The sequence below is a fragment of the Amphiura filiformis genome, chromosome 8 (genome assembly GCF_039555335.1).
Source record: "Amphiura filiformis chromosome 8, Afil_fr2py, whole genome shotgun sequence".
In the NCBI taxonomy this organism is placed as follows: Eukaryota; Metazoa; Echinodermata; class Ophiuroidea; order Amphilepidida; family Amphiuridae; genus Amphiura; species Amphiura filiformis.
The window spans coordinates 19797837-19812864 of record NC_092635.1 but is presented as its reverse complement, the minus strand read 5'-3'; the positions used below and the strand labels follow the sequence as shown (position 1 = coordinate 19812864).

At 41.3% G+C, this 15028-nt stretch overlaps 2 protein-coding genes across 2 annotated transcripts; both read right to left on the bottom strand.

Annotated features, from left to right (window-relative positions):
- Nucleotides 1-8772: 8772 nt before the first annotated feature.
- Nucleotides 8773-10645, bottom strand: LOC140159453 (uncharacterized). Its single transcript, XM_072182934.1, has 4 exons — nucleotides 10545-10645; nucleotides 9902-10205; nucleotides 9268-9544; nucleotides 8773-9182 (listed from the first exon to the last, which is right to left on the bottom strand). Exons 1-4 carry the CDS (start codon nucleotides 10643-10645, stop codon nucleotides 8773-8775), a joined length of 1092 nt encoding a protein of 363 aa, XP_072039035.1.
- Nucleotides 10646-10674: 29 nt separating this feature from the next.
- LOC140159452 (uncharacterized) lies at nucleotides 10675-14074 on the bottom strand. The gene is made up of 2 exons (XM_072182933.1): nucleotides 13802-14074; nucleotides 10675-12873 (listed from the first exon to the last, which is right to left on the bottom strand). The coding sequence occupies exons 1-2, from the start codon at nucleotides 14072-14074 to the stop codon at nucleotides 10675-10677; spliced, it is 2472 nt and encodes an 823-aa protein (XP_072039034.1).
- Nucleotides 14075-15028: the final 954 nt, after the last annotated feature.

The window sequence follows — 15028 nt, the reverse complement described above, 5'->3', positions numbered from 1 at the left end:
CCGTTTTACAGATTGACCCAGGGTAATCTATAAAACAGGGACCCCAAAACTGGGACCCCTATTCACTCTATTTTAGGACTGATGAGTCTCCAAATCTCGACAAAATATTCACCATGGATATACTAATATTACAAATGTAATTTATGAAAGTAGTAAGCACTTCTTATATAATTGTCCAATATACAAAATTTGGGGTCCCCGTTTTTAGGGTCCCCGTTTTACAGATTGACCTAGGGTAATCTGTAAACAGGGACCCCAAAAACTGGGGACCTAAATCACCCATAAAGCTTCTGACAAATTTCTAGGGGTCCCCGTTTTTGGGTCCCCGTTTTACAGATTGACCCAGGGTAATCTGTAAAACGGGGACCCTGAAAACAAGGACCCTATTCTCTCTATTTTAGGACTGATGAGTCTCCAAATGTCGCCAATATATTCACCATGGATATACTAATATTACAAATGTGAGCTAGGGATCGGAAGACTCTGGCGCCCCACACATCCACGTGGCCACACCCACAATTAATTCACACAAGGCCCGTGACCTCAACACATATTACACCACTTTGAATTAGATCTATATACGTCATGATTAGATCAATTTTGATTTATGAAAGTAGTAAGGACTTCATATATTTTTGTCCAACGTACAAAACTTTGGGGTCCCCGTTTTTAGGGTCCCCGTTTTACAGATCGACCTAGGGTAATCTGTAAACGGGGACCCCAAAAAACTGGGACCCATAAAATCACCCATAAAGCTTCTGACAGATTTCTAGGGGTCCCCGTTTTTAGGGTCCCCGTTTTACAGATTGACCCAGGGTAATCTGTAAAACGGGGACCCCGAAAAAGTAGTAGGATTTATGAAAGTAGTAAGGACTTCATATATTTTTGTCCAACGTACAAAACTTTGGGGTCCCCGTTTTTAGGGTCCCCGTTTTACAGATCGACCTAGGGTAATCTGTAAAACGGGGACCCAAAACGGGGTCCACTTAAAATCACCCCATACAGCTTTTGTCAAATTTCTAGGGGTCCCCGTTTTCGGGGTCCCCGTTTTACAGATTACCCTAGGTCGATCTGTAAAACGGGGACCCCAAAAACGGGGGACCCCTGGAAATTTGTCAGTAGCTTTATGGGGTGATTTTAAGGGGTCCCCGTTTTTGGAGTCCCGTTTTACAGATTGCCCTAGGTCGATCTGTAAAACGGGGACCCCAAAAACGGGGACCCCCTAGAAATTTGTCAGTAGCTTTATGGGGTGATTTTAAGGGGTCCCCGTTTTGGGGTCCCCGTTTTACAGATTACTCTGGGTCAATCTGTAAAACGGGGACCCCAAAACGGGGACCCCTAGAAATTTGTCAGAAGCTTTATGGGGTGATTTTAAGGGGTCCCCGTTTTTGGGGTCCCCGTTTTACAGATTACCCTAGGTCGATCTGTAAAACGGGGACCCTAAAAACAGGGACCCCAAAGTTCTCCTAATTCAAAGTGGTGTAATATGTGTTGAGGTCACGGGCCTTGTGTGAATTAATTGTGGGTGTGGCCACGTGGATGTGTGGGGCGCCAGAGTCTTCCGATCCCCAGCTCACATTTGTAATATTAGTATATCCATGGTGAATATATTGGCGACATTTGGAGACTCATCAGTCCTAAAATAGATAGAAAAAACAGGGGTCCCCGTTTTCGGGGTCCCCGTTTTACAGATTACCCTGGGTCAATCTGTAAAACGGGGACCCAAAAACGGGGACCCCTAGAAATTTGTCAGAAGCTTTATGGGGTGATTTTAAGGGGTCCCCGTTTTTGGGGTCCCCGTTTTACAGATTACCCTAGGTCGATCTGTAAAACGGGGACCCTAAAAACAGGGACCCCAAAGTGTTGTATGTTGGACAAAAATATATGAAGTCCTTACTACTTTAATAAATCAAAATTGATCTAATCATGACGTATATAGATCTAATTCAAAGTGGTGTAATATGTGTTGAGGTCACGGGCCTTGTGTGAATTAATTGTGGGTGTGGCCACGTGGATGTGTGGGGCGCCAGAGTCTTCCGATCCCCAGCTCACATTTGTAATATTAGTATATCCATGGTGAATATATTGGCGACATTTGGAGACTCATCAGTCCTAAAATAGAGAGAAAAACAGGGGTCCCCGTTTTCAGGGGTCCCCGTTTTACAGATTACCCTGGGTCAATCTGTAAAACGGGGACCCAAAAACGGGGACCCCTAGAAATCTGTCAGAAGCTTTATGGGGTGATTTTAAGGGGTCCCCGTTTTTGGGGTCCCCGTTTTACAGATTACCTTAGGTCGATCTGTAAAACGGGGACCCTAAAACGGGGACCCCAAAGTTTTTGTACGTTGGACAAAAATATATGAAGTCCTTACTACTTTCATAAATCAAAATTGATCTAATCATGACGTATATAGATCTAATTCAAAGTGGTGTAATATGTGTTGAGGTCACGGGCATTGTGTGAATTAATTGTGGGTGTGGCCACGTGGATGTGTGGGGCGCCAGAGTCTTCCGATCCCCAGCTCACATTTGTAATATTAGTATATCCATGGTGAATATATTGGCGACATTTGGAGACTCATCAGTCCTAAAATAGAGAAAAATAGGGGTCCCCGTTTTGGGGTCCCCGTTTTACAGATTACCCTGGGTCAATCTGTAAAACGGGGACCCCAAAAACGGGGACCCCTAGAAATCTGTCAGAAGCTTTATGGGGTGATTTTAAGGGGTCCCCGTTTTTGGGGTCCCCGTTTTACAGATTACCCTAGGTCGATCTGTAAAACGGGGACCCTAAAAACGGGGACCCCAAAGTTTTGTACGTTGGACAAAAATATATGAAGTCCTTACTACTTTCATAAATCAAAATTGATCTAATCATGACGTATATAGATCTAATTCAAAGTGGTGTAATATGTGTTGAGGTCACGGGCCTTGTGTGAATTAATTGTGGGTGTGGCCACGTGGATGTGTGGGGCGCCAGAGTCTTCCGATCCCCAGCTCACATTTGTAATATTAGTATATCCATGGTGAATATATTGGCGACATTTGGAGACTCATCAGTCCTAAAATAGAGAGAAAAAACAGGGGTCCCCGTTTTCGGGGTCCCCGTTTTACAGATTACCCTGGGTCAATCTGTAAAACGGGGACCCAAAAAACGGGGACCCCCTAGAAATTTGTCAGAAGCTTTATGGGGTGATTTTAAGGGGCCCCGTTTTTGGGGTCCCCGTTTTACAGATTACCCTAGGTCAATTTCCCCGTTTTACAGATTACCCTAGGTCAATCTGTAAAACGGGGACCCTAAAAACGGGGACCCCAAAATTGTGTATATTGGACAATTATATAAGAAGTGCTTACTACTTTCATAAATTACATTTGAAATATTAGTATATCCATGGTGAATATTTTGTCGAGATTTGGAGACTCATCAGTCCTAAAATAGAGTGAAAAAATAGGGGTCCCCGTTTTTGGGGTCCCCGTTTTTTTACAGATTACCCTAGGTCAATCTGTAAAACGGGGACCCCCAAATTTTGTATATTGGACAATTATATAAGAAGTGCTTACTACTTTCATAAATTACATTTGTAATATTAGTATATCCATGGTGAATATTTTGTCGAGATTTGGAGACTCATCAGTCCTAAAATAGAGAAAAAAAATAGGGGTCCCCGTTTTTGGGGTCCCCGTTTTATAGATTACCCTGGGTCAATCTGTAAAACGGGGACCCCAAAAAACGGGGACCCCCTAGAAATTTGTCAGAAGCTTTATGGGGTGATTTTAAGGGGTCCCCGTTTTTGGGGTCCTCGTTTTACAGATTACCCTAGGTCAATCTGTAAAACGGGGACCCTAAAAACGGGGACCCCAAAATTTTGTATATTGGACAATTATATAAGAAGTGCTTACTACTTTCATAAATTACATTTGTAATATTAGTATATCCATGGTGAATATTTTGTCGAGATTTGGAGACTCATCAGTCCTAAAATAGAGTGAAAAATAGGGGTCCCCGTTTTTGGGGGGCCCGTTTTACAGATTCCCCTGGGTCAATCTGTAAAACGGGGACGCCAAAGTTGAAAAACAGGGGCCCCCTAGAAATTTGTCAGTAGCTTTATGGGGTGATTTTAGGGGTCCCGTTTTCAGGGTCCCCGTTTTGGGGTCCCCGTTTTCGGGGTCCCCGTTTTATATACTCCCCATCATTTCATGTTCTTCAACAAAGAACACATGAGCTTGCTTTTGTGGGTTTGATACACACATATGTACAGTCGCACAGTAAGGTCAATGGGTCATCAATAATGCTGTTTTTGGTATCAGAATAATTCTAAAAGATCAATCTATGTGAATATGTTCTCCATTTTGGTATGAAGTAGGAAATATTTGAGATATGGCCAATTCACAATGTTAAGTTACTTTTGGGACACGCTGTATAACACTCATTGAAGCAGCTCAACTGATTAAATCAGATCTTCTCTGGTTGTGCACAAGTGTCTGTTTTCAATGTGCGACATCGCAATAAAGCTGGTATTATAGCTTCAGTTGGGTAACCGATTATAAAGGAAACGAAAGGAAACAATGGTATGTGTACCTTTGTTCACGAAATGAGACAAAGACCTGCTTTTTGTTAACCAGCATTCTTCAAAATGAGCAACATAATGATTGTTGACTTAACACGGTTTGGAAATAATTTCTTCATATTTTTGGTGTTATCTGTCGTTTACATATCCTTCCTAAAACACAAAAGTGCGACCCTCTCCAAACATCTAAATTAGCTAAAAATTTAGGACATGTTACAAAACTATATTTTCTAGAACCTATTTAGAATAGTTTAAATGTAGCTTTTACCGTTTTTTGTGGCATCCTTCAGAAGTGAGCGGTCCGATACCAATATTTTCGGTCAAATCTCCATTCAATTAACACGGGGAGTTGGCTAGCTATGCCTTGCCCTCACTCATATTTTACAAAAGTGCGACCATTTCTGAACATCTAACCTAGCTGTAATTTTAGGTCATGTTAGAGAAATATATTTGCTAGAAGTTTTGGAGAATAAATAAAATATTGGCTGGTTATTTTTCACACAGTGATGTTAACTAGGCAAGTGTCCATTCTTCCAACATGCATCATTTGTAGAGGTCACGCGTCAATGGTGAGAGCACTGTGTATTGTGTATAGGAAAACGGACAGTAACTGCAGTATGGTAGTTTTGTCAAAATCCGAGATTTTGAATAAACCGCCTGAATCAGCATTTTATTATTACGATAGAAATATTAGTCGAACGCGTATGCGATGTCAACACACCCCTACGTACACGGCGTGCGGGACACACACACGCAACCCCCACACACACGCCAGAGGGTCGTACCATATTACAACCGCCGGCGCGGCGTGACATGCATTGGCGCTATTTGTAAATTCCGATTTTCTTTGCTTTACCTCACTTGTTCGGCTCAAAATTAAAAGGGGACATATCTGACAGTAAATGCTAATATTTTTTTGAAAATTAGTAATACTAATCTATTTTTAAAGAAATGTCATAATAGGTCTATGGCTTTAATTTGTGCGAAGCGCAAAAAAATTGGCACTTTTTATTTTTAAAATGACCAAATGTGGGGTTAATTTTGGTTAGAAACCCATAAACAGGCGTCAACATTGTTTGTATGGACCATCCCCTCTATCAAAATATTGGGGGAATTTATCCCCCATCCCCCGGGATCTACCCCTATGGTCATAAAAATTACCGTTTGGAGTTATTACTCATTGGAGTCATAGTGTTACACCCAAATTGTAAAGTGCACACATTTTGTTGATTTGTAGCTTGAGATTACAAAATAATTTTGGAATGTACATGCCTTCTCGTACATTTTACCCTGGAATTTTACCCTCAAATTTTTGATCCCCCCTATATAGGACTGACTTTTTTTTTATCTCCCCCCTTTTAGGACCCAAAATTGTTTTGACCCCCCATATTTTCCAATCCCCGCCAAAAAAGTATTTATGAACACTCCCTAGTCTATTAAATAATTCGACCGGTGTTATTAGTCTAGTCAATCTAACCAAATTAGTGGTGTCACTCACCACTAATTGCAACAGAATTTTGTTCACTTTTATACATTTTAGAGATGTCCCCTGAACATCATACCAAAAATATACTAAAATATACTTGGTGGAAATGTAGTTTTTAGCGGGAAAAGGTCATACAGGGGTCAAATTTCAAAATTGCTTTAATCTTTTTAAAAACTATACCAACGCATTCCTCTAGTCTTAAGGATTCCGAAAAAGTATAGTTTGTCATATCTATGATGTACCGTTCTCAATAAGCAAAAAGGTCAAATTTTGGGCTCCACGTGGGTCAACTTCGAAAAAATGCTCCGATCTCCTTAAAACCAAAATGGTCTCAATGTGTTCGTCCTTTAAAAACACTCCAAAATAAGAATAGTTTGCCATATCTTGGATGCTTCGTTACCTAGGTAGCAGGGTAAAAGAGGTCATTGACCATTGAACTCTAGTAGTAAGTGTAGACTTTTTTGTAGGTGAGGTCAAAGGTCACGATGACGTCACTTCCGGGTCAAAGGTCAAGCGAGGTCAAAGGTCATGGGTCAAAGGTCACGATGACGTCACTTCCTGGTCAAAGGTCAACCGAGGTCATGGGTCAAAGGTCACGATGACGTCACTTCCGTGTCAAAGGTCATCAGGGGTCAAAGATCGATTTGCATATTCATGAGATGGGCGTGGCTAATTTGAATATTCATGAGTTGGGCGTGGCTAATTAGCATATATGAATATTCATGAGAGGCTAATTTGAATGAATATTCACGAGGTGGGCGTGGAGAAACGTGACGTCACGAATATGATAAATATGACGAAAGAGTCGCTTTTGTTTTATTTAATTTAATTTCAATGTAATTTATTTCAGTTTAATTTATTTCGTTTGAATTAATTCATTTCATTTGAATTAATTTATATCAATTCGGGCTTTTTTCATTTCGTTTTAATTAATTAATTTCGTTTGAATTAATTTAATTTCAATGTAATTTTGTTTCAGTATCATTTATTTCTTTTCAATTAATTCATTACATTTTAATTCATTTCATTGGGATTAGGCTAATTCATTTCGTTTTAATTCATTCGATTTCAATGTATTTTAATTCAGTTAAATTTATTTCATTTGAACTAATTCATTTCGTTTTAATTCATTCGATTTCAATGTATTTTAATTCAGTTTAATTGATTTCATTTGAATTAATCAGGGTTGGCCGGTTAAAAAGTGGTCAAAACCATTTTGATGCTACAAAATCAAATTAAACTAAGGAAACTTTACCCCACTTGACATAAAATACAAGTGCCAGTATCATACGAGTGCAACAAACAAACAAATTGATGTCACTGTTAGGCATACTCCATATAGTGGCGATGCTAGAGTTTAAATCCATTAGCCTAATTATAAAAAGTTTAAAAGCAATGTCACCCCCAGTTGGTTTTAGTTTTCTTATTAACATGTCCATGTTGAGACTAAGTTATTTGGCATAAATCTCTTCAAAGGACTACAGAACAAGTTTCAATTTTTACAGTTCCAAAATATTTCTTATCAATGTTTCATGTAAAATATACCCTCCTGCTCACAGCCCTCATAGTTTAATCTAATTAGAGGAACGGTACTAGTAATTTTTATATCATTCATTAACATTTGCTGTTTAAGTACTTGGCTTTTGAAGGGACATTTTTATCTATATTTTCTTAATTAATGATTTATTTATTAATTAAGTGATAAATAAATCATATTATTCTATTATTATCCAAGTAGCGGTTATAGTTATGTTATAGTTATACAGGATACATCAACTTCATTTAACTCTAAAATACAAATTAGGTTTTGACCAGATTTGACCAGTTTTGTCCGGTCTTGGCCGGTTTAAACCTGGTTTAAACCGGACAAAACAGGTTTTGACCGGTCCACCCTGGAACTAATTCATTTCAGTTAAGTTCATCTGATTTTAATGTAATTTAATTCAGTTTAACTTAATTTCATTTGAATGAATTCACTTCGTTTGATTTTATTAATTCATTCATTTTATCCTTCTATAAATTGAATGTTCTCGAAAGATTTTCGCATGTCGTCGTACGCTGATTGGTATTCCCCGTAAAGCCATATAATTTTATCGGGCGGACCGTCTACCGTCCTATCCCCTTCCGCGATGAGTCGTTTGACGAATTGAGTTTTCCCAGAACCCGTAGGTCCAGAGACGATGGCCGTGTAGGGATGCGCGAGTCTCGCGTCCATGATAGTTTCTCGATAGTAGAGTCTACGAAGCTTACGTTCCTTTTCAACGCGTTCCACTGATCGATAGACAGGTAAATACCTCGTATAGTAGGAAGAATTCCTTCCTTCTCAACGTCACCTACGAACCGTCTGATATCCACGCGCACACTGCCGCGGAATTGACACACGCTGAGGTATATATCTTCTCCAAGGTGAAGCGCGTGTTGAGGGAGACAGTGCGTCGACTCTTCTCGAAATTTGACTTTATCGACGTTAATCGACTCGGTTTGGTAAGACGCGAACGGTAGCGTCAAGTTGTGGCACAAATTAAAGGAAGTACCCTCTCGATGTTGAGTGACGGTTAATGCAGCGTTGGTGACGAGGAGTAGAGCCAGTCCGATCATGGGAAAGGTGGAGTATTTTTTCAGAGAATCTTTGCAGAGACATTGTTGCGCGCCTGCGTTTTCGACCTCCATCGTGACGCGAAACTAATCGCTTTTGACTGCCTCTTTATTTACCCCGTAACCCTAAGGTAAGGTGTCGAATCCGTCGGAGATCCACCTCTTGTCGAACACGACCCTGTAGTCTTTCTTGAAGACGCGACTTTCGATGTTCTTGGTCTTGACGTTACGCACGATCTTGCGAGGATCAGTCACCGTCACTCTTTCCCCTTCGCCGTGTAACGTTAATCCTTTGACCATTCGTTCCAACGTCGAGGCATTGACCAGTTTTGAATTTCGCGCGTTGAGGGTGATACCTCTCACTTTCATGGTTGTTTTACCCGTATCCGTGGTATAATAATAATTTTTACAACCGCCTGACACGAAAGCGGTAATATGGTTTCCGTCGTGCGGGGCGACCTCGTCCGTCAATTGACCGAGATAATCGCCGGTCGGTGGCTCCCAATCTCCGGGGCGACTGAGGAATACGACGCTATCTGAAATGACGAGAAAATGAGAATAGTTAAGAAAAATATAATTTGAAAATACGGATCATAAACAAAATAAAAACTAGGAACTTACCCGTATCTTGGTACATGGCGCGATCGCCCAATTTTTCCAGAACTTCGTACAATTTGAGTCTAGCGTGGCAGGTCGTAAAGGCCGCGATAACGACGTTTGTTTTAGGGTTGATCTTGGCGAATTCTCCTTCTTCTTTATACGTCACTTCGACAACCTCTTCGTTGATAAGTCTGATATTATCGACCGTGATGGTATCGTCCGTCAACAACTTGTACACTTCGGAAGGATCGTCGTGTATAACCGTCTTACTCAGGTTGGATCTTTGGGCAAATTTTCCCTGTAAAAACAATGGAAGAAAATCTCGGTAAGAATTTGTTTTTATCTATTTAAAAAGAGTCACATGCCTGATCAGCGATGATACTCACCCACATACTATTCAGACACAGCTTGGCCAGCGACCTCATGCCGGGATTCTTAGCGATGTCGTCGGGATCCAGTTGGATCCCTTCATTCTCGTAGTAGTCGTTGACGTAACGTCGTTTATCTTCCGGCGTCACGCACCAGTCGGGGTACCCGCTAGCTTCTTGTTTCAATCGGAGGAATCGGTCGATATACTCGGTAAACAAGCCCCAGTCTTTGTCTCTTTATCGTACACGGCGCGTCGTTCCCAGTGCCACACCACCTCGGTACTCACGATCCGATAGCCCATCTCCACGGCCTTCTGGACTTCCAAGGTTACCCACGTTCCTCGGATGGTTCGCTCTTCGTCCGAATGAGGACAGTAGGCCCGACGTTTCTCTTCCATACACGTACCGCACAAGGCGAACATCAACTTGCCGTGACATCGGGCGGGTAATACGGGATGAAACAACCATCGTGGCGGCAGGACCGTGCATCGAATCAGGCCGAAGTAAGACGATACGTCGTCGAAATCGTTCGTGTAGATCTTTGGGAAACCGACGACGTACTCGCTATATTTATTCGTCCATGGGTAGAGGCTAATTCAAAGAACAAAAATAAGATCGATAAAATTAAAAGATTAAATGAATAAAAAAAAACCAAGCAATTACAAACGTTATTTTGAATCGATCGATCGACTTACCTCGTAAAGTCCAGGTATCTGATGACCTCTCCGTCCGCGACTTCGTGAAAGAGTTTGTTCGTCTCGGTCCTGCCACCGTACAACGCTTCTCTACAATCCATAGGTTCCAGATGGCGGGAAACGTCGATCCTTTTTCTCACGTCGTCGGGTAGCCCTTTCCACGTCTTTTTCCAGTCGTGTTCAAAAATTTCGACGATTTCGTAATCGGGGTAATTGAGCTCCAATTGTTTCCTACGTAACAGAGTCTTCCTGTACAGCTCGGCCATTGGTTTCCCGAGATGGGATTGATGGTATCTTCGTCGAAACAGGACCTGCATCCGTGAAATAGGCAACCATGATACGAATAGATCTTACGATTTTCGAGATCAATACCATCGGCAGTTGGCGTGTAGGATATAGTCGCCATCCTTCATCGCTTCGTAATTCAACCATACTATAGAGTCCCTAGAAAAATTCTGACCGGGTCCGTAACCGTGAGGAGGGATGATGGCGATGGTCTCGGATTCTAAAAAGTTGCGACGCAATACCAAGTTACAGGCTGCTGCGATGGTGATGGGGTCTTTCAAAGGGTCTACCCCGGGATCTTCTAGACCGGTCTTGGTCACCTCCATGAACATGGTCCGGAACTGCATGCAACATCTTCGAAGGATATCGACGTCGTTGATGCAGTATTTCAATAACTCATCTTGCAGAACCCATTCCTTTCCTTTCTTCTTTTCGTCTTCGTACCATTTTACGAACTCTTGCTTCCCCGCTTCGGACATACCCTCAGGGTCGAAATCTTCCATGTCAGGCAGCTTTCCTCGGTAATTCTCGTTGGCTTTCGTGTTCTTCAGATGCGGGTAAAATCCTTTACAAAGCTCTTGAATCCCGAAACTTTTCGGAAGCTTGGAAAGAGCCATGGGGAAGAAGTTTAAACTGTCCTTGAAGACGATGCCCGATTTGGGCACGGTGATGGACATGACTTTTGCCCCGTTCATGATGACGTCGGGTTTGACGTTATTGTCGTACAAATACTGCAGGATAAAGTACCCGTCGTAGCCCTTTAAATTATGAGCCAGACATATCGCGCGTTTATGGCGTTCGTTCTTGAGAACCCACAGACAAAATTCTTCCATGCAATCTTTTCCTCGGAAGACGACTTGTTTGTCATCGCCGCAGAAGTCGCAGGCATCTTCGATCGGTCGATCGGCGCACGTTTCGCATACTTTTTGCGCGACGCAGAGGCAGGCTTTATGTATTCCCGTCTCCTGCTGAGATTCCACGTCGAAAAAGATGTAACTGAACGGGTTCTCTTCTTTTTCCTTAACTTCCACTTTTTTGATAAAGCATCGGTGACCCACCTTAAAGTTTCCAATGCAGACACGACACCAGATATCGGTACAGTCGTGTATTTTACCTTTTTGGAGGTATTTTTTGTTGACGACTCTTTCGCACTTTTCGCATTTGTAGTACTGGTTGCAGATCGTACCGAACTTCTTGATGCTGGATCCGTCCGCTTTATGGTTCTCGTAACATTGGGGGGATTTGAAGTACCGATTACAGTCGGTACAATACGTCCAAGCCTCGATCTCATCGCTAGACTGGCAATTTCCGGAGTGGCATACCTTACAGGTTTTTTCGCATTCGTGACGCTTCTTGTCATCGTATGCAGCCTTGCACTCGTGGCACCAATAACCCCTGTTCAGATAAGCCGACATGGAGGTGATGAGATCGAAATGGTTGTTGTTGTACAACAAATAGATTCCTTTGGGTTTATTAGGCCCTTTCCAAATAATTTTGTCGAACTGTTCTTTGGAAACAACCACGAGTTGATAGTCGGGAACGACTTGCTGGAAAGCTTCTACATGTTCTAATCCGCACGCTTTAAAAGGCATCTTGACTTCCTCGTGGAGTGCCGTAGCGCGTGTCGTTTGGTGGTGTCCACCCCTCCTGATATCTCTCCAAACCCATCCCGTTGATTTCAGTTCATGGTTCGCCTTACCGGTTACGATGGCTCGGGCCAAACACATGTTATCGCTCTGGTTGGAGATGGGTACGATACAGTACAAATTTTTCTTCTTCTCCTCCCAGGTCTGAAACATCGGTCTATCCGATTTCCCCCCTTCCGGCATTTCCATATGCACGAAATTAATGTCCATGTCACTGTTCAATTTCACGTCCTTGTTGGATTGAAGCACGTGCTCTACCCTCGCCATGAACCTATCTATAGTGAGATCGTCTTTCTTGATGAAAGGCAGGGCTATAGGTTTATCTAAACCGGGAGCTTGCAGGATAATTCGCACCATATCTCTGGGACGGATACCGAGAGTCAGGTTCTGCAGTACATCGTCTATAATCCCAGACAACAGAGGTAAGGCGTCCAGAGCTACTTCGTCTAAATTTCTCAGTCGCAGTCGGTAATCCGTAGCCGAGGCCTTGTATTTTTTGACGCGTTTCGTGTTCACGGCCTCGATGTTGTAGTATCGGGACAGGTCATCCGACTCTTCTCGCTGTTCTTCAGTCTCACGCAAATCATCCACACTGTTTTCGGCGGGGCGTTTACGACTCCCGGTTACAACGATCTAATAAAAACAAAACAAAAATAGTTGATTGCTTGAGTAATTGTCTTGAACTTTTTTAAACGTTGAACAACTCATTCATCCTACGATTAAACCGTTAAACGCGACTATGGGACCCACGATCCTATCAGAATCTTAATCAGTTTAATGGCACGCAAAACAACGACACGAATGACCCGTGCTAAATAATCATGAGGAAGTTTAAATAAAATGCCGAAATAATGTTCTTATGACATAAAAAAAAAAAAGGAAAATCAATCGATCGGAAATAGAAATAAAGACCTATAGGCCTAGGCCTAATAGTAAAATAAAAGTAGGCCCCTAATAATAGAGGATGCGCTTTAATTAATAACAAATAACAAATGTGATCTGAAATCGTGAAGTGAGTGCTGAAAAAAAGGATACTTTCAGAGTTAATCACGAATTTCGCGAATTTGAACTGTACGTACACGATAAGCAACATTACATCCATGTTTTCTCAAATTTTCTATGTGAAGTTGTTCTATCGATAAACTATAGTTACCATTGAGTCACGCAGTGTGATAGTTACAACATTAAGTATAGTTGGTATAATGATCAAAAAATTTTACTTGTTAATCGAAAGCGAGCCCTCAATATATAGGCCTATTATTTATCCACTTGTGACGAAAGATGGCGCGCTATCATAGTCCATTAATTAGTCCATACGTGCACAGGGTAGGATACACGATGCACGCAGGGAGTGTGATTAATACAATAATCATAAGTTTACAACCTCTACTTGGTAAATAGGATATGTTATATCCTATTTAGCAAGATGAAACAATTGAGAGAAAATAGTAGACCTACAGTTAGGTCTAAAAAACATGCACGATGAGGTAAAAAAAAGCGGAAATTAGTGTAAGCCTATTTATCTTAGACCTAGTATTTAAAAGAAGTTGAATACACTTACAGTTTCATCCACATCCGGCAGTACAGGCACAGGGTTTTCACCACCCGCCATAGAGTCCATCGGAACATTCCCCACAGGGTCTGTGTCATCCCTTTCCATTTCCCTGAGTTGAAGAATTCTATTATATGCCAAACGAGTAGCATCCGTTTGCCAATCATCCTCTTGTATGATAGCATTCAGTATATCCACATTGTCAATCCTTCTAATTTCGTCCTCAGTCATAGGGTCTATGGTTCCTTCCATTCCACTGCTCCGGTAAATCCATGAGATCATAATGAAAAAATCTTTTGGTTCATGCCTTTATATAATGCAACACAAGCATCGGTTTTTGCAGATACGGACTTATCTTTACAAGCAAGCCACCTAAATTGTCATTGGTTTACGTTGAAAAGAAAAACCCGTGAATTAGAGTATCGATGAAGCGGCCAATTCGCGTGAAGCATGATGGTTAATAAACACTCGCAATTCAGTCGTTAACGACATGATTCACTCGCAATTCGTTATTGGTTTACACGCTTCACTCGCAAGCCACCTAAATTGTCATTGGTTTGCGTTGTTAAAATAAGAACCCGCGAATAAGAGTTCCGATGAAGCGACCAATTCACGTGGTGCATGATGGGTAATAATTGCATTGGTAGTTTGTAACACATTGGTATCACTTCACAACTTCTGAAGACATCATCATGAGCAGCACGCATTGTACATAGTAGGCCTATATGCATGTACATACTACAGGATATAGTGGACTGCGTTTTATTAGCTTTATACCGATGGATTTGTACACGATTAATAATGGTGGGATAGTACTGATGGTGAACATGCATGGATAATTATGGATAATGATTTCATTTCATCTTATTAACATCTTTAACAGACCTACAGAAGTACAGGAATACAATGTTTTGACGTCATTTTCTATTGATAGGGACACACGGTATGTTAAACTAGTTTATATCTATAGGCCTATATATAATACTACTACTAAAAACAACAACAACAACAAGTTGCGTTTGTTTTTTTCTTTTATTATTGAGGGTTTAAAAAAAAAAAAACCTTTATTTGTATTATTAGGCCTAAGTGTCGGTAGACCTATACTGTATTTATGTGAAATGTGAAACTTAAAAATTGAACTTGGTAATAAAGTTTTAACTTTTTCTTGCTGGGGTTAATATGTAAATGGTCAAGGTCTCTATGAGTTTCTATGCACGGAAAGATCATTGATCATGC